General features: G+C 41.8%; 1 protein-coding gene across 6 annotated transcripts in view; it reads right to left on the bottom strand.

Moving 5' to 3' along the window:
* MTCL3 (MTCL family member 3) overlaps window positions 1-21,265 on the bottom strand; it is a 61,927-nt gene extending 40,662 nt beyond the window's left edge. For 4 of the 6 annotated variants that reach the window (XR_003428665.1, XR_003428664.1, XM_027086848.1 and 1 more), the window contains exons 1-4: window positions 20,591-21,262; window positions 17,475-18,670; window positions 16,782-17,006; window positions 14,818-14,976 (exon numbers count right to left, since the gene is read on the bottom strand). Coding sequence is in view for 4 of the 6 variants with exons in the window: in XM_027086848.1 (XP_026942649.1) it covers window positions 14,818-14,976; window positions 16,782-17,006; window positions 17,475-18,575 (1,485 nt within the window). In the remaining 2 variants the exon portion in view is untranslated. Of the gene's footprint in view, window positions 1-14,817; window positions 14,977-16,781; window positions 17,007-17,474; window positions 18,671-20,590 lie in introns of all 6 variants that reach the window. The other 2 variants (XM_027086873.1, XM_027086884.1) reach the window with 2 other exon arrangements.
* Between the last annotated feature and the right edge of the window lie 853 nt (window positions 21,266-22,118).

Below are 22,118 nucleotides of genomic sequence, written 5' to 3'. Positions count from 1 at the left end.
AACTGAAGAATATGTAGACTAATAATCCAATTCAAAATAAGCAGAAAACTGAATAGACATTGCACAAAAGATATATGAATGGAAAATAAGCACATGAAAAGATGTTCAGCATCATTGGGGAAACACAAATTTAAACCACAAAGGTATCCCGCTCAACGTTCAATAAAATAGCTATAATAAAAAAGGTAGGTAGGGCTTCCCTGGTGGCGCAGTGGTTGAGAGTCTGCCTGCCGATGCAGGGGACGCAGGTTCGTGCCCCGGTCCGGGAGGATCCCACATGCCGCGGAGCGGCTGGGCACGTGAGCCATGGCCGCTGAGCCTGCGCGTCTGGAGCCTGTGCCCCGCAACGGGAGAGGCCACAACAGTGAGAGGCCCGCACACCGCAAAAAAAAAAAAAAAAAAAAAAAAAAAAAAGGTGGGTAATAAGTGTTGACAAGGATGTTGATAAATTGGAACCCTCCTCTCCATTGCCGGTGAGAATGTAAAGTGGTTGGTACAGACACTTTGAAAAGAAGTTTGGCAGCTTCTCTAAAAAGTTAAACATAAATACATCATATGACCCATAAATTCTACTCTTAGATATCTATTTAAAGATATTGAAACGCAGGTCCACACAAAAACTTATATGTGAAGGCTCATAGCAGCGTTATTAATAAAAATGGAAAAAAATCCAATGTCCATCAACTAATGAATGGGTAAACAATGTGATGTGTATATACATATATATATATATATATATGTATATACACACACACACAAAATTGAGTATTATTTGGAAATAAAAAGGAATGAAGTATTGATACACGCTACAACAAGAATCAAGCTCAAAAACATTAGGCTAATTTGCAGCAACATGGATGGACCTAGAGATTAGCATACTATGTGAAGTCAGTCAGAAAGACAAAGACAAATGCCATATGATATCACTTATATGTGGAATATAAGATATGACACAAATGAACTATTTAAGAAACAGAAACAGACTTAGGGTTACCAAAGAGAAAAGGGGTGGAGGAGGGATAAATTAGGAGTTTGGGATTAGCAGATACAAACTACTATAGATAAACAAGGTCCTACTGTATTGCACAGGGAACTATATTCAATATCCTGTAATAAACCACAATGGAAAAGAATATGTATATATATGTATAACTGAACCACTTTGCTGTACAGCAGAAACTAACACATTGTAAATAAACTATACTTTAATAAAAAATAAAACAAATCAAAACATTAGGCTAAGTGAAAGGAGCCAGATGCAAAAGGCCACATATGGTATGATTACAATTATATGAAATATTCAGAAAATACAAAGCTATAGATGTAGAAAACGTATTAGTGCTCGACTGAGGTCAGGGGTGAGAAGAGAAGGTGACTGCAAATGGCCACTAGGAATCTCTGTGCAGTGATAGAAATATTCAAAAATTGATTAAGGAGATGGTTGCACAATTCTGCACATTTACTAAAAAACATTAAATTGTACACTTAAAACAAGCGAATTTATGATATGTAAATTACACCTTAATAAAGCTGTTAAAATAAAATGTATTGGGTCAATTTTAAACAACTATTCAGGGAATTCCCTGGCAGTCCAGTGGTTAAGACTCAGTGCTTTCACTGCTATGGGCCTGGGTTCCATCCCTGGTGGGGAACTAAGATCCTGGAAGCCATGCGGCATGGCCAAAAAGAAAGAAAGAAAGAAAGAAAAGAAAAGAAAAGAAAAAAGTTCAGGTAAAAAGAAAGGAAAAAAACAAAAAAAAGGTCTGAATATTATTTTGAAATAATTTTCAAAGTACAGAAAGCAGCTTTGAAAACTGCTTAATATGATAATAAATTCTTAATAATCTTACTCTTAATAAGATAATAAATATGGCCTCTATGAACCAAAAATAGAACGTCATAGAAGAGATTAATCTCTGAAATAGGGAACTGTTGGGAATAAGAAAATTCACAAAGGACACTAAAATTCAATGCAAAAATTAAATTTTGCACTGGAATCTTTAAAGAGCATGACGTGACGAACACAGCAATTAACTCAGTGATATTAAGAACAAACTTGAGAAATCATCCAACACAGGTGAAAAGGATAAAAAAGGTGAAAGGATGAGAAAAATAGGTATAAGAAGTACAAAGTGAAGAAAATCCTAGGGAAAAAATAGAGCATATGTGATTATCAAGCCTAGACTACAAGAAAGTTCCTCTGAAATAATTAATAAGTAGATGTTAATTTTCCAATTAAAGGGTCTATACATTTTGGGTATATTACAAAGACCATCACCTAGATATATGCCCTGGCAGTGTTTTTAAACTGGTTATTCTCCTTCAGCTGTCCAGATTCATTCTTGCCCCTTCTCTGCCCTGCTCTGTACTTTGAGAAGTTGACCTTTGCAGACCATTTTACTCAGGCTCCCTCCCCTATCAATTACCTTCTATTTGGGTTTGGCCAATTGAAGGCACTGGCAGAAATGCTGAGGGATAGAGGGCAGGAAGAGAGAGAGTTCAGGGGGATTCTCCTTGCTCCCTCACTTTTTTCAACACCACATCTTAGTGGTAGATAAGACCCCTCCAGATGACAGCTCCCACTAGGTGGATCCTCTCCACAGTTCCAGCTTTCACTGGCCCCTGTAACACTATTTCCTCAGCAATGTCCTCATCTCTAGAGGTACTGATGGCTTCCAAGTGTTGTTGCTAGTCTTCTCTGAATGCCTCATCAGCTCAAATTAAGAGTTTGTTCCCTTAATCCTACCTACACCACTGTGAATAATCCTATTCATTTGAGCCATCTAGGGTGAATTTTACTTCCTACTGAAGGACACTGATTTATACAAAGGGTAAAGAAAAATAAACATGCAGAGAGAAAATAATTTGATATACAAAGGACTCAAAGTCAGACCAATCACACGCTTCTCCACTGCAAAACAAATGCCAGAAGCTAATGGAAAAAATACATATAATATGAGAAGAAAAAACTTTGACTCAAAAATTTCATTCTGCGTTCCTATGTGAAGTCAACCAAATGCTAACTGGTTGTATTAAAGCTGTTTGCTATGTATTAAAAAACAAAAAACAAAACTCAAAGTTAACACTAGTAGAATTAAAAATGTCTTTAAAACTTTTTAAAAATTTATCTTCTGAATCACTGTAGAACATAATTATTCTAATTTAGCCTTATCTCTAAGTCAATGAATTTGATAATTGCATTTTATCCTTGAAGGACAATACTTTCCATATAACAGATCCTCCTAAATACAAACAGATGGCTACCGTTTCATAAAGTTCTATGAAAACCCTTTTTCCATGTGCAAGGAGGCAGTGGATATAATCACATACCAACATATTAGTCACTCATTATGCACTTGAATGCAATAATCAGTTGGGTTGTCTAATTATTTCTACTATTATTCAAGGCTCTTGGCCAATGTAAGAATGCTTACTTTGTGAAGGAAAGAAAAAATAATGTACTTAATTTTATTTACCACTATGATTGATGGGCTAGACAAATTAGAAATAACTGAGCTAGCCAGAAGATGAATATAGAACACTTTGAATTTTTAATTTTAAGCGCTTCTGAGTTGTCATGCTGAATATGGATGGCTCCATTAAGTAAAATATATAAGTATAAAATGGAAAATGTCAGGAGAGCAGCTAAATGACATCTTTAAATGTCATCTTCAAATGTCATTTACCATCTGGATAAAGATCACTTTAACTGACCCTGAAATGTAAAAATCAGAATCAGAACAGACATCAAATAAGTGACTGTATTTCCATTAAAATGCAATCAAGTATAAAATACTCAATACATGACTGAATTTTAAATTTGGAAAATACTTCCTAATATACAGTGAAATTGCATGTTATATTTACTCAAACGTAACACAAGTATTGGAAAACAGAGGAACCAAGTAAATTCTAACTTTAGGAGCTAAAGCTGGGCTCTTCTGACAGCAATCATGTCTTCTGAAACACTGCTTCTCTTGCCTGTGCATTTATTGATAGCTTTTGTATGTTTAACGGTGTGTGTGTGTGTGAATTAAATGAAATATGGTTCTTAAATTCAGAGAGCATAGAATTTAGCTGTGGAGTCAACAAAAGCTACAAAACAATCTAAAGTATCTTGTGCTTGAATACAAGAGCCCTCTACTCCCTGCTAAGATGTTTCTTTTTAAGAAGAATGTTTATAGGGCAGCAAAGGTAGGAGAGAAACATTTATCCAGACAAATTAGTGCTGTGAGCCCCTTTGATGGATGCAGGGGCAGACAGTGCAGCCTTGTTGTAAGCATGTCCCCAAAACCATTGCAAATGTGAGCTAATGGATGGTGAAGCAGCAAGGACTCAGGACATGCCCCATGCCTCATACCTCAGGACAGACAGAAGTTAGAATGGTTCCATAGTGAAGCTAGATGTAAGGGGGAACTTCAGAAAGTAGCAGACATTCACGGGAAAAGAGAAAGCAAAAGTGTTTCAAAGGCCTGTATAAAAGAATAAGCACCCTAGATAGATCTAAAGTTTCAACGTCATGGACTTAAAATTTCTTTCTAGGAGCTGTCTTAATCAGCTAATCTAGAGCTGTGTGATAATAATAACATTATTAACACATATTATATTCTTATACTAACAACAACACAATCTAATGTCTATATCATACCTTACAGTTTTTCAAGCACTTTCACCCATGTTACCTCCTGTTATCCTTGTGAATAGACTGGATAGGGAAAATATTTATTTTCCTTTAAGAGGTGATTAAATTGAGAATCAGCCATTAAATAACCTATCTGAAGTAACACAGGTATTCAATCTGTAAAAAGAAGAGCCAGGATCAACAGACCTGAAAACATTTTTCTAGCTTTATGTTCTTAGTTATTTGTTTTTGTTTTTTTTTCCTCCAAAGACTCCCTTTTTGTGAGATAAAATAGATTTTTCCTATAGACACACCTTGGAAGTATTCTCTCAAAGCCTGCCCAGAGCAATCCCTAAATGTGTGCTACGGGTACAGAACTTAAAGATTCTAGGAGTACTGAGGTCCCTACCGAGGGCAGGTCATGTGTGGGTCAGGAAGAAGACGGAAGGGGCAGCCTGACTCCCTGCAGTGAGGCCAAGCTGGCTAGTGGAGACCATGGGCTTGGAGGCAGATGGACTAGTGTGGACCTGGCCTGCTTTCTGAGCATTGAGTGTTCAGCTCTAAAATGAAACTATTAACAACACAATGATACATAAAGTGACTGGCTTATAATTAGTACTCAACACTGGTAGCTATTGAACAACTGCAGCCCTGGGGTAATTTTCCACATCTCCCCAGCCAAATTAACTGCTGAATTGACTGTCCCAAACATTGAAAATTGAAAGCAAATTTAGACAGTTTTTGGGAGTGAAAGGATCTGCAGCCTTCTCCCATTCTCTAAACATGCAGTTCACACTTTCTCACCAGAGAACACAGAAGTTAAACTGCAGAACTGATACCCCAGATATCAGAGTCGTCCTCTTGTTTTTGAACTCCCGTCTTCATTCCCCCTCCCAAGAAGCCTATGAGATCTTGTTTCAGGGAAGAGTTGCTGCTTCTGGAGAATAACTGGGGTTTGCGAGAAGCAAGGTAGAAGCCTGGAAATTTCTAGGAGGTAGCAAAAATCTCAAGAGACCTCTAATTCTGGAAGTGGGGTGAGGCTGGAGTTAGTCATCTGCTTCCTTCTCATCTTATTGTATAGCCTCAGCACCATGGAAAGAACCCTGATTCTGAGTCACATTTTTTGTTCTCTCTGCAAAATAGGGCCTGAAACACCTCTCCTAATTTCCACTCACTCTCTCATTCAGAATTATTTATTGTTTGTCAAATTTTGTCAAGAACTTCTGGTTGTTGTGGATACAATGATGAATAAGACAGATTTAGTCCTTAACCTCAGGGAATTTACACTCTAGTGCAGGAAAAAGTTCTAGACAAATTCAATATGAAATAGAAGTTGTTATAATATTACAGAATATATGGTCTAACTGACTACAAGCCAGGCACTGAACTGGACGCTGAAGGTGCCACAGTGATCAAAATAGGTAGGGCCCTGTCTTCATAGTGTTCACCACACTGAGACAATGAACATCAAAGTATTCAGTACTCAGTATTCAGCAAATACTTTGCTGTCAAATACAATCTCTACAAGGTTGTCTTTTCTATCAGAAAGTAATTAAATTTCTGATAGGAAAGACTACTACTCTCATGGCGACATTAACTGTTATTCCCTTATACACACTATACACATACTCAGTAAATGTTTGTTTAAAAATATTTGCTAAACTAAAGTCAGATCAAAGTCTTGGGATTTTAGCCTCATGGAAAAGGCTGAGACAGAGAGTAGATGCTATTTTCTGCCACTGCTAGAGGCAGGGCCGTTCTCAGGCAGCCAAGGGTGGCCGTGGGTAGAGGGCAGTGGTAGAGAACAGTGTTGATAATTACTGTCCCAAAGCCTAAAAGCACCACAGGGACAAGTTAGGTCACAACTACACCCCTGAGTAAGGAAGGGACTAGGTTGTTTAATGGGGGCTGGTTCTACATGAGGTTTTTGTCTGTCATACACACAACAAAGGCCAAAGGACCTCAAAAAGATTCTTATTATGCTCTTGGAAACATAAAGACTTTCACCTTCAAAAAACATCAGAGAAGTCTCATATTATTTTAATAATAGCTAAAGACAAATGTTTGTATGTTTAACTGATGACCAGCACTCATTAACTCGTGCCACACACCATAGGGTGAGAACCTGGCAGCCTTCCGGTGGCAGATTTCACTGCAGAGAATTATACGTTTAAAGAACTCACCTCAGAGACTTTCCGCACAACTTAGAATGTCTAGGTACCATCATTCAATACTCTGGTTTATTTCTTATTGGAAAAGATGGTGAATTCTTTGGTCATCATGATGTCTTATTGGCCTCCTGGGTTGGAGAACTAAGACTACATACAAAGTGGGGCTCAGATTATTCAGAAAGCTTCACTTCTTCTCAGCCCTGTACATCGGGTCTTCAGTTCTGATTTCGACACTAAACCAGGTCCTTGAATGCTGAATAGTAGCAACAACCAGAGAGAGTGTTGTAGGTCTTGGTCTCTGTGGTTGAAAACCCTTCAGCAGAGCCCTCAGTGAGTGCAAACTCTCAGTTTAATGCAACATTCTGATATCTGTGTGTGTGTGTGTGTGTGTGTGTGTGTGTATGTGTCTATATACTGCCCAGTGTATGTATTCTGCCCAGTGTATATATTCCACTGCAGTGGAAGCACAGAGTCTTAACCACTGGACCACCAAGGAAATCCCCTGATATCTGTATATTTGTAGCCTCCATGGTATCCATATGGCCACATTCTAGCAGATAATAAATTACTGTTCAATAAATACCTGTTGATTGAATATACAAAAAATTACAGTAATAAAATAATAGTAGTGATATGAAGTGGCATCCTGACTATGAACAGAACTTTCAGGAAGCACAGAGATGGATAACTGATAATGTCAAAAATGACATTTTCATAGAGACCTTTGAGAGCATTCAGTTTAACTTCTGCATTTATGGATAAAGAAACTGAGGCCTAAAAATTTCAAATTGCTCAACATAACAGGGAATGAGAGGTGAGACTTCAAAGCCAGTTTCTAGACTCCATGACATATGTGATTTTTAATGTCACCCTCAATTCACAGCTAATGACAAAATGTCTTAACTTTATTTTCTGCAAAATTTGAATTCCTAATTTATTAAGTGTATAGGTGAGAACTGACAATTTTTACAAAGGCTCATCCATCCATTGGTTGCCATCCATCATCACATAAAGTCTGTTTATAATTGTCAACATTCTGCTGTACTGTAATTGATTTTCTTCACGGTTATTCTGGAGACCTCTCATGAAACCTGGTGTTACCTCCATATTAGGTCACAGCTAGGTAAGAATTTCATTCAATATTTCTCTCCCTGACTTGACTGCTACTAAACTTGGATTAACAGTGTACATCCCCTGGACTAAGTTTTCCTTCATGTTCCCAGAATTCTTCTGTGACCAAAGTTTTAAACCCTTATTTCAATGGTTATGATTTACTAAGAACCATTTCAAACCCCTTTTTAAAGTAGGTTGGAGGGCTTCCCTGGTGGCACAGTGAGAGTCCACCTGCCGATGCAGAGGACACGGGTTCGTGCCCCGGTCCGGGAAGATCCCACATGCCGCGGAGCGGCTGGGCCCGTGAGCCATGGCCGCTGAGCCTGCGCGTCCGGAGGCTGTGCTCCGCAACGGGAGAGGCCACAACAGGGAGAGTCCCGCATACCGCAAGCCACAACAGGGAGAGGCCCGCGTACCGCAAAAATAAATAAATAAATAAAGTAGGTTGGATAGAGAAGTCAGAGAAGTAAACAACTCTTCAATAACTATGTGGCAACATGCTTCCACGAAGATACCGAAACACAGGTCAGCTGCTCAGTTTTCAGAGGCAGATCACTCAAAGTTCGGCCTAAAGCCCCAGGTCCTCTGTTAAACCAGCAGAGTCCAGGGTGAGAGACTTAGCGCCCATGGATATGGTTTATCAGCAAGTGCAACAACCATTTCAAAATACATTTATCATTTATTAAACAATTTCTATGAAGCCATGGGAACTGCATGTGTACTCAATGGGAAGTGCTTAGTCCATTATTGTAAGAGTTCATCATTTGTACAGCGCCTTACTATTTCAAGAATGTAAAGTTTGAAATTCCAGCCAAGAAAAGAACTGAAATCTGATCCATTGTACAGGGTGTGTAATGCTGATGTGTACTTTTATGTAAAACAAAACCCAGAAATTTGAGGTTTATAATAAAAAAATCAATATTTTTCACAAAATAAGCCACCAACAGGGATTTTCTGGTCTGTGCACTACTTCACTTTTACTGAGAACTCGGCATCAGGGTAAAAGAAAAGTGCCATTTACCCAAATGAGTCTTGGGACTCACTTCAAAGTGCATATAATTGCATATGTAATTTCGTTTAAAAAATCCAATAAGGTTTATAATTCCAAAATCAATATATCTTTAAAAATGCAACAATCGGTAAAACCTGGAAGACAAGCTTTTCTATGCTTACCTGGCACATTATTCTTTGCTTTTAATTTAGTTTCTTTTATTCCTGCCTATGTTATTCAACAAACTACTGCCTCTGAGAAGATGTGACTAAAGTCATAGTGTTTAATTGATGCATTTCAGAATATTTACAGTAATTTCATCAAAAATATCAATGATTACTGTTCCATTTTTTCAAATTATAAGTTAACTACCAGAACCAGGGGAAAATACTTGAATGCCAAAGAAATTCCCCATTTAAACTGTCTTTTGGGCTGCTTCTTTGCTGATTTATCACTCAGTATTTCTTTTTGCACTTTATAACTTAAACATGCCCTATCAAAACCAAGTATGGGGCTTCCCTGGTGGCGCAGTGGTTGAGAGTCTGCCTGCCGATGCAGGGGACGCGGGTTCGTGCCCCGGTCCGGGAGGATCCCGCGTGCCGCGGAGCGGCTGGGCCCGTGAGCCATGGCCGCAGAGCCTGCACGTCCGGAGCCTGTGCTCCGCAACCGGGGAGGCCACAACAGTGAGAGGCCCACGTACAGAAAAAAAAAAAAAAAAAAAAAAAAAAACCAAGTATGGTTACAATCAGTTCTTTATTTTATATAAGAAAATAAGTAGGGTGGGAGGGAGGGAGACGTAAGAGGGAAGAGATATGGGAACATATGTATATGTGTAACTGATTCACTTTGTTATAAAGCAGAAACTAACACACCATTGTAAAGCAATTATACCCCAATAAAGATGTTAAAAAAAAAAAAGAAAAGAAAATAAGTAGGTAGTTGTAAACAGTCAGGACAAGCATTTGTTTATTAAAGTGTTCTGCCTGTACAGAGTCTGAGTAAACAGATATATTCTCTATGTACTCGATAAATTTTTTTTAAAAAACAGAGGCACTACTGTTGAAATTTATAGTACTAATTATTTTTGTGTTCTAGAATGAAAGTTCATTGTAATAGATAGGATATATTAACCAAGTGCACAGAAAATAGAAGTCCCAAGATAGATGGTGCTATTGCAGTAGGCCAGTTAACAGCCCCCTAGAGCAGAGGCCAGTAAAAGCTAAGAAAATTATTTTCTTTTAAGATTCTTGGGTCGGGGTGAGGGATGAGACGACACAAAGAGATTCTGAACTGAAAAAGATCTAACAAAGAGTTCTCATCATCATCATCTCAGTTACTGTTACTCTTTTTTCCTTTTCCATCTTTAAAGACCCTCTGTTGGTTCATTCTTTTCTCAAATATCTGTCAGCAGTGCTTCTCCAAGTACCAGACTTTAAAGGTGACATGAGAAGACACCTTCCTCCTGAAGAGCACAGGGCTTTCAAAGCTTTGAAAATAAAGGTTGTTCCCACAGCAGTAGGACTTCAGAAAGGGCAGTGATCCTCAATTAACTGTAGCAGAGACTCACCCCTCATAGAACCTCCTCCATACTGTATATAGCCTACTCTATATTCTCACTATGTGTGCATTAACCCATCCTGGCATTCAAAGAACTAGTTGTAGTTTCCATAAAATAACTTTTACAAAAACCTCTGTCTCACTGTTTGTGATGCTGAAAGATAGAAAAGCATTTTTCCCAGGTTACATAAAGGTAAAGGCATTTTTCTACTGCAAGAAAGCGTAATGCCAGTAGTAATCAATGTTTTATAAGTGGGATGAGAATGCCATTAAGATTCTAAGGAAGCATCCTAAGAGATCCCTCTTGTTTACAGGTGGCAGAACATCAGCTGTTCAACACAAGCAATGAGTAGTAGTAGAGTCAACTAATTACCTCCATCCTGCCTCTGCTCAACTCTTCTTTCCCCCAGTACCGACCCCCTACTCTCAGGGGGAGAAGATAAGCAGATGGATGTGAGCAGGTGCACAGGACCTTGTGCAGCCACCAGCCCTGAGAGCAATTGGGCAACACCCTTGAAGCCAGTTAAACTCTTAGAAAATGTTTCCAAACTCCAGCAGATGGCCTACTGTTCCCAGCTGTGCTGTTCTACATCTATATGACTCCATATAGGAAACTAAAATCTGCGAGTTGGAGGATTGCTTCTCTGTAGTGTATTCTATTGGGCATTTTATGACTTGACTCCATAACTAGTGCATTTTCTTCATAATGGAAAGCTTGGCCTGGTTATGTTTTCTCCACTGGTGGAACGCCTCAAAGTGATAAAAGTTGTGTGGTTAACACTCACCAAGGACTTGAATATATTTTCATTTTACAAACAAGAAAGCAGATGATTAACTGAAGTTGTTGAAGTTAGATGGGGACAAGTCAGGCTTCAAACTCACAACCTCTACTGCACAAAGTAAGCCAGTTATGATTGCAATTCAGTTTTTATATTTATTTTTTTGGAGAATAACAAAATCACCATTACAAAAATCTTAATTTTAATGAAACATTTCTGATTTCTAAACTACTTTTAAACTACTTTTTCTATTTCTGACACTCTTCTGAACACTATGAAGGTCAACCTCTAGTGAATGATTATGGAACTTTTCTCCCAGAATATATTTCATTTTCTTTTTATTGTACCATTTAGAATCCTTCAGATATTTAACTTCTGCTTTCTCTCCCTTCTTCTCTATTTCCATTTCTTTTCCCTATCACCACTCACCTACTCAAACTGTGAATGCTATTTTAGAGTCCATTTTAAAAATAAAAGGTCACTTTAAAAGCCAATGTCCTGCATACCTGCTCCTAAATTTTTTACACTTTTATTGTTGTAGTCTCTAATTAGGGATTGGAGTTTGGCTTTTGTAAGTCCAAGGAGGATGAGAATTTCTTCTTTGGCATGAACACATACCCACACTGCCTAATGCAGCAAGAGTATCTTCCTAATTCAGAGTTAGAACCCTGATGGGGGAAACAGTTATAAGAAAAATTGTGGAAAACAAATGGAAAAGCATTTTTACAATGATTCTCCTGAGGACATCCCCAGATTCCAGTCATTTTTTTCTAGTAGCCAGATTATCTTGGCTTTTATTTTAAGATGGGAAAAGTCTCATCTCTCTGGCTAATGGACAGCGGTCTATAGGAATTTCCCCCTTTCCTGGACACAGGATGAAAATCAGAAAGCTCTTATGCCAATCCAACTTTCCAGATATCCACTTGAAAAACATTGATATAATGCCAAATCACGAGGCATTTTTTTATCCCTTATAATCAGTGAAGTTTGTTTTTACTTGAATTTTTTTTTTTTTTTTTTTGCGGTGCGCGGGCCTCTCACCGCTGTGGCCTCCCCAGTTGCGGAGTACAAGCTCCGGACGTGCAGGCTCAGCGGCCATGGTTCACGGGTCCAGCCGCTCCGCGGCATGTGGGATCTTCCCAGACTGGGGCACGAACCCGCGTCCCCTGCATCGGCAGGCGGACTCTCAACCACCGCGCCACCAGGGAAACCCTGAATATTTTTAATTGGATAAACAAAGAGTATGGAAGAAGGCAAGTGAGGTCTGAATATGGAATGGAGCCTTATGGAACTGACAATGAGCTTTCTTTTTGCTTGTCCATAAGAAGGTATTTAAGAGCTATTCTTATAGGTTGAATTGTGCCCCTGCCCCAATTTACATGTTGAAGTCCTAACACCAAGCAAGTACCTCAGAATGTGACCTTATTTGGAGAGAGGGTCTTTACTGAGACAATCAAGCTACAATAAAGCCATTACAGCAGGTCCTAATCTAATTTGACTGGTGTCTTACAAGAAGGGGAAATTTGGTCATAGACAGCTATGGGGAGAACGCCATGTGAGTGTGAAGATGCATATACATATAAGCCAAGGAGAGAGGCCTGGAATAGATCCTTCCTTCACAGCCCTCAGAAGAAACCAACCCTGCCAACACCTTGATTTTGGACTTTTAGCCTCCAGAACTGTGAGAAAATAAACTTCTATTGTTTAAGCCACTCAGTTTGTAGTACTTTCTTATGACAGCCCCATCAAATAACAGCTACCTACTTAATTTTTTCAAACTTCCAATTTTTCACAAACTTCAACTGTACATTATTATCGAAGAAACCTATCCTTATATTGATATTAATTTAATATTTGATCTCTCAACTTTAGAATAAAATCTATGCTGTTCTTTAATGGTAGTGTCCTGGACTTCATGATAAAAGTCATGATAGCTGCAAGACGTACAGAGTTTCATTGAAAATAACATTTTATAACTGAATACACTGAGGCAAGCAGAAGTTAGAGGACTTTTAAGTCAGCCGATTAGTTACTGGTGAAGATAGTCCCACGGCTCCCAGTCGCCATGTTTTTCTGCTGTAGCACACAGCCACCCTTAGGTATTAGCTAAGAGTCACATATCAGTACAATGATTTTTTTTTTTTTTTTTTTTTGGTGGTACGCGGGCCTCTCACTGCTGTGGCCCTCTCCTGTTGCAGAGCACAGGCTCCGGACGCGAAGGCCCAGCGGCCATGGCTCGTGGGCCCAGCCGCTCCGCGGCATGTGGGATCTTCCCAGACCGGGGCACGAACCCGTGTCCCCAGCATAGGCAGGCGGACTCCCAACCACTGCACCACCAGGGAAGCCCCAGTACAATGATTCTGCCCTAATTTGTCATGTTAAAAATGTTTAAATTCAGGATAATATAAGCAGAAACTTAGATCACAAAACAGGTTACCCCACTGAAACAGTGTTCTACAAATTCCTGCCACACATTCTTAATTGACAACTGATCACTGTTACACGGTAGTTATATTTTTTTACCATTTCGAGATAAACACAGCAGTGGAACGTGCCAATATCTCAGTTAGTCTACGGGAAGATTAGGATTTTCATTTAAATTCTGCATATTTAAGCAGAGGAAGTGTTCAGAGGACCACGTGTGTATTTGCTAATTCTCAATAATGGTTTTCACAAGTTGCTCTGTACATTTTCAGGCAGTTTTCAAGGAAGAATATTATTTCAATTCAAACTGTTACTTATCACAAAACTATTTCTTTTTTTTTTTTAAACGTCTTTATTGGAGTATAATTGCTCTACAATGGTGTGTTAGTTCTAATTATTTCTTGATACATCTTTCTGTTTCTTTTATTCTCGTTATTTTCTTTGATACTGATTTTGTGCTTTGAGAAGATTCAGGGGAAACATGGTAGGAATTTTCTAATAGCTAATGTGGAAGAGAACTCTGACTCTTGTACCCGAAAGGGTAGGACTGAGATGAATTTATTAAAGTTACAAGTAGATAGATTTCAACTCAAAACAAAGAAAACCTTAAACAGAGCTATGCTGTGATAAAATTGGCTACTGGAGACGATCTTAAGGGCTAGTCACTGGTGAAGTTCTAAGTATTAGACCATTTGGGGGGGCTTTGTTATAAGAAGGAATCAAGCAATGATTAGATTAGATTGAATGGCCTTTATGGTCTTTTTCATCCTAAAAGTCTGTGCTTCTATGAACTCAGTAGTAATCTCACAGGATTAGCACTTCCCCTCAACTAACAGAAGGCTTATTCCTTCATATTCTTGATATCCTTTGTGTTTGGTATAGCTGTGTAATTTATTTAATTAACATCCATTTAGATATCACACACGAAGCATCCGTCACAGCTCATATATGTCAAGTCAGAGGCAGGGTAGAGGTCAGAATTTCTTCTTTGCTACTTATTTATTACTATGAAATCATGTATCTGTTACTATATTGGGTGAGAACAACAAACTGTCCTATAATCATAAAAAATTTAATTATTTTAACAGTCATATTAGTCTTTGGTACGCTCTATGAAGAGCTAAATATATACAGCACGCCATGAGATAACTGATTACTAACCTCCTTCATTTTTTCCAGTTCATTCTGCAGAGCTTGCTTTGCTATCTCAACTTCTATAAGCTGTTGCCTCAGTTTCTCATTTTCATCTTCTGTTGTTGTTCGCTTTTCTTCCACATTTTCCAATTCATGGTGAAGTCTCACAGATACATCCTTTGCTACCTAAATTAAAGTGTTTTTAACAATAAAATGTAATTAAAGACAATACAACAAATGGGCTAAAGTTATATTAAAAGTACTAGAACCAATATGTATATAGTGTCTACCATATGCCAGACATCATTCCAGATGCATTACATATAAGCCATTTCACATACATAAACCATTTAACTCTCTCAACAATCCCATGAAATAGATCCTATTATTATTCCTGTTTTATAGATGAGGAAAACTGAGTCTCATGGAGGTAAAGTAATATGCTCAAGGTGACACAGCTAACAAGGTGGCCAGGTAGTCTGGCTCTCCACTCTGTTCCCTTAATGTCTACATGACATCATGGTTATAAATGTTCAATTGTGTTTTATCATGTGTAGAGATTTCACAAGTCTCTAATTCCACAACAAAACTATGAGGTAGATGCCTCCATTATCACTTATTTTAAAGACTAGAAAATAAAATATTCCCAGGTAGGGTCTGGGGCTTGAATTTTGATCCTAACATTCCAGGTGCTTAGTTTTAAGAAATATTTTAGTCTTTGAGAATGTTGTTTGTTTGTTTAAATTAGTGTGTGCATTTTTGCCTCCTGTTTTAAGATTACCTCAGAAATTTTAGGGTTTGGAAGAAAAGTGGGGCAGTCTGGTGCTGTATCTCAGGACACAGGCTGTGGTTTTGGACTGAGTGGGGAGCCAGCCTGACCAACTACTAGCCAAGTTCTAGGGCTAGGGGCTGGGCACTTAACTTTCATAAAAGGTTCATTGTGGGCACCTGTAAAATGATGCTATTCATAATCCCTTCCTTACAGGTTTTTCTCCTTGAGACCTAAATGAAATAATAACATGAGTAACAATGGTTGCCACAGTGCCTGGTGCCTAGTCAACACTTGACAAATGTCAGAAAAAGGAAAAAAAGAGAAATGATACAACGGCTTTCATAAAATGTTTTCCCATGGCTTTCTTTTTAAAAAAATACAAGATAATTACACTCGGCTTTTAAATCTTCATGAAATTAATACAATTAAATTATATTTCGTTTGCTGTCCCAGACCATGAAGATAACATCTGATTTGCGTTGTCAGTGAATCTGCCTACAGTAAAACCGAACGAACAGACCACACCTATCTAAAAAACGCACTTCAAAGTTGAAATTTCTCCACTGGGGGAGACTCTGAAGAAGCAACCTCCCTAAGAACATGGTTCTTTCATTTAGCGCACTCTCCCTTTACTTTTCCAAAAGGGACCACAAGCTGGACAGTTTTCCTTTCTGGGAGTTATCTAAGTGGTAATTACAGAAAGGAAGGAGTTCTGGAAGAAGGCGTTGGGGACGGGGGCGGCTTTCAGAGAGAAATCTTAACTCTAATATCTTTCCAGTGCTGTTCCTATTCTGGGCTTCAACTCCACTGAAGGAGTCTTCACCGCGCTGCTCCAGAGGGCCTGACTCCATCTGGCCTGCGCTTGGAGGACAGTCTCTGGAAGTCAGATCAAGGCCTGCGCTCGGCCACGCCGTTTCCGCCGCGGAAGGAGGCGCCCTCCTCCCACCACCTTTGTAATCGTCACCGTGGCTCCCAGGGCAGCCCGCAGAGCTCGCTCTCTGCAAGACCCTCCCCCCACACAGGACTCTTCAGACCCACCTGTCCGTTTTTCCTCTTCCCTTTCCGGGACCTTGACATTCTGTGGTTGGCGCTGCGAAACTCCGTGTCCCTAGAGCTCTTTGCCAATCACCACTGAAGGCCTTTCAACGCAAAGCGCCCGTGACCTGAGTCCCCACCCACCGCCCCTGCCGCGCGCCCCCCAGGCCCCGGCGCCGCAGACCTTGAGGTCCTGCTCCAGGCTGCGCAACAGCTCCCCGTCGATCTCCCCGGTCTGCGCGTAGCGGAGCCTTTTGCGCTCGGCTTTGCGGAGGCGGTACTGCAGGATCCGGCAGTTTTTGTTGGCTCTCTCCAACTCGTGGCGCATTTCCTGCAGTTGGCAGGCATCCTCCTCGAAGAAAGTGTCCCTCATCTCGTCCATCTCGGTCCTCAGTTCATCGATCTCGTTCTGAGGCGGTGACAGGCCGCGGGTCAAAATTAGCTTCGCCTCCCACCCCTCGGACATACACCGTCTACACCCCATCCCAGCTCCAAATTCTCAGCTTTACTGCTCCCTCTCCATGAGACAGGAATGACCCGGAGCTGAATGAACAAGAAGAAACTAGAAAAAACGGGCCCTCTTTAGGCCTTCCCTCGCTCTCCTACTCCAGCTCTGTCCGTGAAAAAGTGAGCCAAACCATAATAATCGGAGAAACGAAGGCCCAGATTTGGATCTAAATAAAAACCTAACGCTGCTGATCGCAAAGCCCTTTTAGATCCGGAAAGGGCCTAGGGACCCCCTCCCCTCATTTCCTGTTCCCCTCCCTCTTGAAGGCTCCCTAACAGGTTAGCAGCCTCTCACTCCCGCCAGGACACGCCCTAATGCTCCGAGGCCCACACCTCCCCTCCTCCAACCCGTCCCCCACACTCTCCTCACCTTGAGAGTCTCGTTTTCCTCCCGCAGCTTCTCCATCTCCTCCTGCATTTCCTCCTGCTCCTGGAGCTGCTGCGGGTGCGGCTGCGACGAAGGAGGCGCCGCTGCCTGCATGCCGCCGCCGCCGCTCGCGCTGCCCTCTGCGCCCTGTTGGGGGCCCTCTGCTGCCGCCGCCATTGGGGAGGTGGGAGGGACTGCGAGGGGCTCACAAATGGCAGGGGCGCCAGCGACCGGAGAGCTGCGGTTGCTGCCGCCGCCGCCGTTCTTACTGTGCATCTGAGCCGCGGCCGCCGCCGCCGCCGCCCGCTCTTTCTTGAGATGGAACTGGATGAGCTCAGACTGCAGACATCCTTCCTTCCAGTAGCTCCCTCCGCCACCGCTGCCAGGCCCCACAACGCCAATCCCAGAGTTTCTGCTGCCGGAGCCTGGGGTTTTGCCCGCAGAGGAGGTGGATGGCGAGGGGGAGGCCCCCTCCGCGCCGCTGCCGCCCCTCGGCTGAGCGCGTACGCTTTTCCCTCGCCAGCCCCTGGGCGGCGGCGGCGGCTGCGGAGCGCCCCCCTCCCTTTCCCCAGAGCCGCTGCCGGCTCCTCCTCCTTCCCCACCCCCTCCTCCTCCTTCTCCGAGAGGAGGGGGTTCCCCGAGTTTAGAGGACGCGGGTTCTAGCTCCCGGGGCGGCTCCTCCGACGCGCCAGGCCTCCTGACACCCACCGGGGCCAGGGTCGCCACGGGGGCCACTTCAGCACCAGCCAAGGACTGGACAGCTCCCGGCGCGGCCCCCTTGGGCGCCAGGGGCGCGGCCTTCTCCGCCCCTCCTCCGCTTCCTCGGGCGCTGGCCGGAGGCGCCGTGCGGCTCCCGGTCTTGTTGCCCTGCTGCTGCTGCAGCTGCTGCTGTCGAATAGAATTGAGTTTAGTGCCAGCCCCTACCGGGGACCGGGTGGCCGCGGTGGTCTGTCGGACCGAATTGTCTCTCGGTCTAGCGGGTGACTGAGCACGCTGCTGCTTTCTGCTGCTGCCCTCCGGGTGCAAGCGAGCCTCAGTGGCAGCTGTGGCGGCAGAAGCTGCGGCTGTGGCAGGGGCAGCGCCCCCCGTCGGTGGCTGACTCATTGCGGTCTAGGAAGAATCTATCAGAGGCGATTTACAATAGTCTATCACCAGATCACTCTCTTCCCTCCTCACTGCCAGCAACCTTCCTTTCTAATCTGGGACAGAAACAAAAGAAGGAAAGCACACAGCGTGTCTGCATTGTTACAGAGCAAAGAGTGATTTTCCGTAACAAGAGAAGCCCTAGAAAATGAGATTTGGACGGCGCTTAATAGAAGACTAGACTTTAGAACTAGGATGTAGAATTGTCAATTCTCGTTTTGCCCAGGGAGGCGCTATCTCCATCTCACGCCACCTCAGTAAAATGAAGATCTGAAAGCCGCTGAACCTCCCATTCTCACGGTAGCAGGTTATGGCAAGGATGGAATCAGAAAGGAACTGATGGGAAGGGAGTTTTTTGTTTGTTTGTTTGTTTAAGAAGATAAGGGCAAGAAGCTTCAGAAGGAAAAGAAGTCCAAAGGCTAGAACTGTCAATACCCTGATTTTTCAGCTTTGGTTTCCTCACTATCAAATCTGCGTTTCAAAGCCTAATTTCATGGAGAAAGTTTTAATTGATATTCCCAAGTGTCAATTAGATGAAAAGAGTTATGAAAGGGTTTTTCTTAGAGAACACGTGTTATGGATAAATGATATTTTTCTCAAACAGCTCTAGCCCTTAACGTTGCATTTTGTGAGAGAAATACACCCAATTTCCTTTAGACTAGAATTAAAAGAAAATATAAATAATGAATGACTTTAAGCCAACTTCAGTTTCAAGAAAATATGGCATTAAAAATCATCTATGTGGTTTAGTCATTAGCAGCGCTGAAGGGATTTTTCTTTTAATTTATTTATTTTTTAGTTTTGAGAAATAAATTAAAAATCATTTGGAAAAATTTATTGGTGGCTCTGCACAATTTCTTAAATTACAGGTGATAACTTTTTCTACACTTATCTAAATTTCAATGTTCTTGTGAATTGCTTTAGTTTTAAGTGTAATTGCTAAACAAAGTATTTTCATTTATTAAGCACCTTCTCAGATGCTACATAACAGGCAAAGGTGTACTTTTAAAGTGCCCAGTCCTTTCCATGAAGCCAAATGCTAAAACAGAATGACCCTGCACCCAAGAAGGCTGGTGCATCCTCACTCACGGTGGTAAGATCAACTTCTGTTTTGTATTTTTTCCAAGATAAATCCATCACTGGCTTTTAAAATCTGGAAAATAGCAACTCAAAACCCACTGCCTCCTGGTTTTTTCTCCCTAGTGATCCAGCTGCTTAGCTAGTCAGTTAGGTGCGTTTTCCTTAGAAATATAATTTCTCTCTAAAGGGCATGACTGAAAAGGGCATGACTAGGCAGAAAGTTCTGCTTAAAAAAAAAAATCCTCCTATTAGGGGAGGAGATACTTGCTAGTTACTTTACTAGCATTAGTCCTGTTATTGTCTAAGTATCATAGCTTAGTCAATGTGTAGTAACCCCTCATTTTATAAAGAAATATTACTGGAAGGCTCCTCCATCTCCCTTTCTCTTTCTGGGATCTCCTTCCAACTCAATTTGGAAAATAACAGTGAACAAAGAAGACATGGGGAGGGAGAGGGAGGAGTCATCCATCAACTTATTTTCTACGTGTTCTCCCAGAGCAACATGCTCCTAGAATATCTGGTCTAGTTCACTAGCAGATCACACTAACCGGGATCACCCAAATAAGTTATATTGCCAATGCAAACTTATTTTTGTTTCGAATTAGGCAGAACCACTCTGAAGCTGAGAGCCACCAGAGAACACTTAATTCGGCCCCCATACAGCTCTATCGCAAGAGAAAGCTCGAGTTCCAGGAACTCGGCTCCCACAATCAAAGGTACCTGGCTGCTGTCACGTGGTTCTCACAAAGTACCAGGATGCTGTGTCTCTTTGAGGCTTCTCCTATGAAATTCGCCAACCCAGCAACCCCAGCACGGCGTAAACCAACAATTTTAATCTCAAGTTTTATCTGCCCACTCACCCTCCCCATCCCTTTAGAAAATCCAGAACTGCTCACTTCTTGGCAGAGGCGATGTTTTGAGGCTGGAGCAAATCAACAGCGCTTTCCTTCTGATCTTCCGGGGACCTCAGGGTTCTTACTGTGTCTTTTCGGAGACGAGGAGAGTTTAACTTCGTAGTTTTATATATGCGACTATCTGGCTGAGCACTTTTGACTTTGGACCGGTTCGCCCCAGTTCCACACCCACTCTGTTTCTCCAAACAATGGCGTTAACGTGGAGGCTCAACGGCCGGAAGAACGGATTACTCCTTGGCGGCCCGCGGCTGGGCTGGAGATGCGGCTCTGAGCAGGCGAACACGCAAGGTACCAAGCCGTGCCAGACGCTCCCCGGGAAGTGCACTGATATTCGTGAGCTGGCCTCACCGGACTGGGCAGGGGAGGGGGCGGGATTGCAAGGGAGGACTGCGTAGAAGTAACCAAAGAGAGGCTACTTTCAAAAGGGAAGAGAAGAAGGCGGAGTGCGGAGGCGGAGGGGCGGGCGGCAAGAAGACAAAAAGGCCAGAGCCACGCCCGCGATGGAAGACCGGTAGCCAAGCTCACAGTCCTCGCTGCACTCGCATACCCCTTACTCGGCGGAAGATTCCCAAACCGCTCGAAATCGGATGCACTGGCTTTCCTCAAAGCTTTGTCCTGGACCGCGTCAATCGCCATCAATTATTTACTTGAGCTTTTCGCAGGGAGGCGGATTCCAACAGCCTTCCGGGCTTGACTGACGTCTCCTGATGCAGCGGCAAGGCGCTGGCGGGCGGCTGCTGGGAGTTCTCTTTGTTCGCTCCCTTTAATTCTCAGTCGAGCTCTCCACGCGGCGCGCCTTCCCCACCCCCAGCCCGGGCGGAGTCTTCAGACGTCTTTTCCACGGGTAGATGATGGTTGCCAGACCAACGGTCCCACAGACAAAGGGTTCTTGTCATGCCACGACTAATTTAGTACAAACCGAATAAATACCGGTTTACAGCGATCCTTTACAGATGGGTTTGCCTTCGGTACATTTTCTTCTCTCCTTTATTAAGTTCCAGTTTCCACTGTGAATACAAGGAACAATTACCAGGATCCATAATCTTTATAGTAGTGCATGCGGGTAACAGGAATCATCTAATATATTTATTATAAGATAGGCATTTAAAGGAAATTCAGGGGGAAAAGGGAATTCAGAATATGTGCCTTTACGATGTACAAGAATCCATAATACTTCCCAGTAATAGTATTTTTAAATGACCGGAAAATTCTCTTTTCCCTTCTAGTTTTGTTTATTTTTATTTTTTGGTGGTGATGGGAGGGGGAGTGGTGTGGAGGAAAGCATGAAGTTCTTCTTACCTTTAAGAATTCCTTGGTGAACTTGAAGACAAGAATGAAAATAAACACTGTTTTAGAAAGGGCATTTTATTTATTTTAAATTTCTCTTACATTAATATTGTGGTTTTGTATGTAAAATGAGGTCAATATCTTGAATAATTTTTTATATTAATATGAATTTTAGTGTAACAGATTTTATTTTCCAAGTGTAATATCTTGCATTAAAAATGAA

The sequence above is a fragment of the Aethalodelphis obliquidens genome, unplaced genomic scaffold (assembly GCF_003676395.1).
Source record: "Aethalodelphis obliquidens isolate GAN/ISIS:26980383/991018 unplaced genomic scaffold, ASM367639v1 scaffold3, whole genome shotgun sequence".
Classification (NCBI taxonomy): domain Eukaryota; kingdom Metazoa; phylum Chordata; class Mammalia; order Artiodactyla; family Delphinidae; genus Aethalodelphis; species Aethalodelphis obliquidens.
Note: the sequence above shows the minus strand (reverse complement) of the source record. Positions and strands in the feature narration are given on the sequence as shown.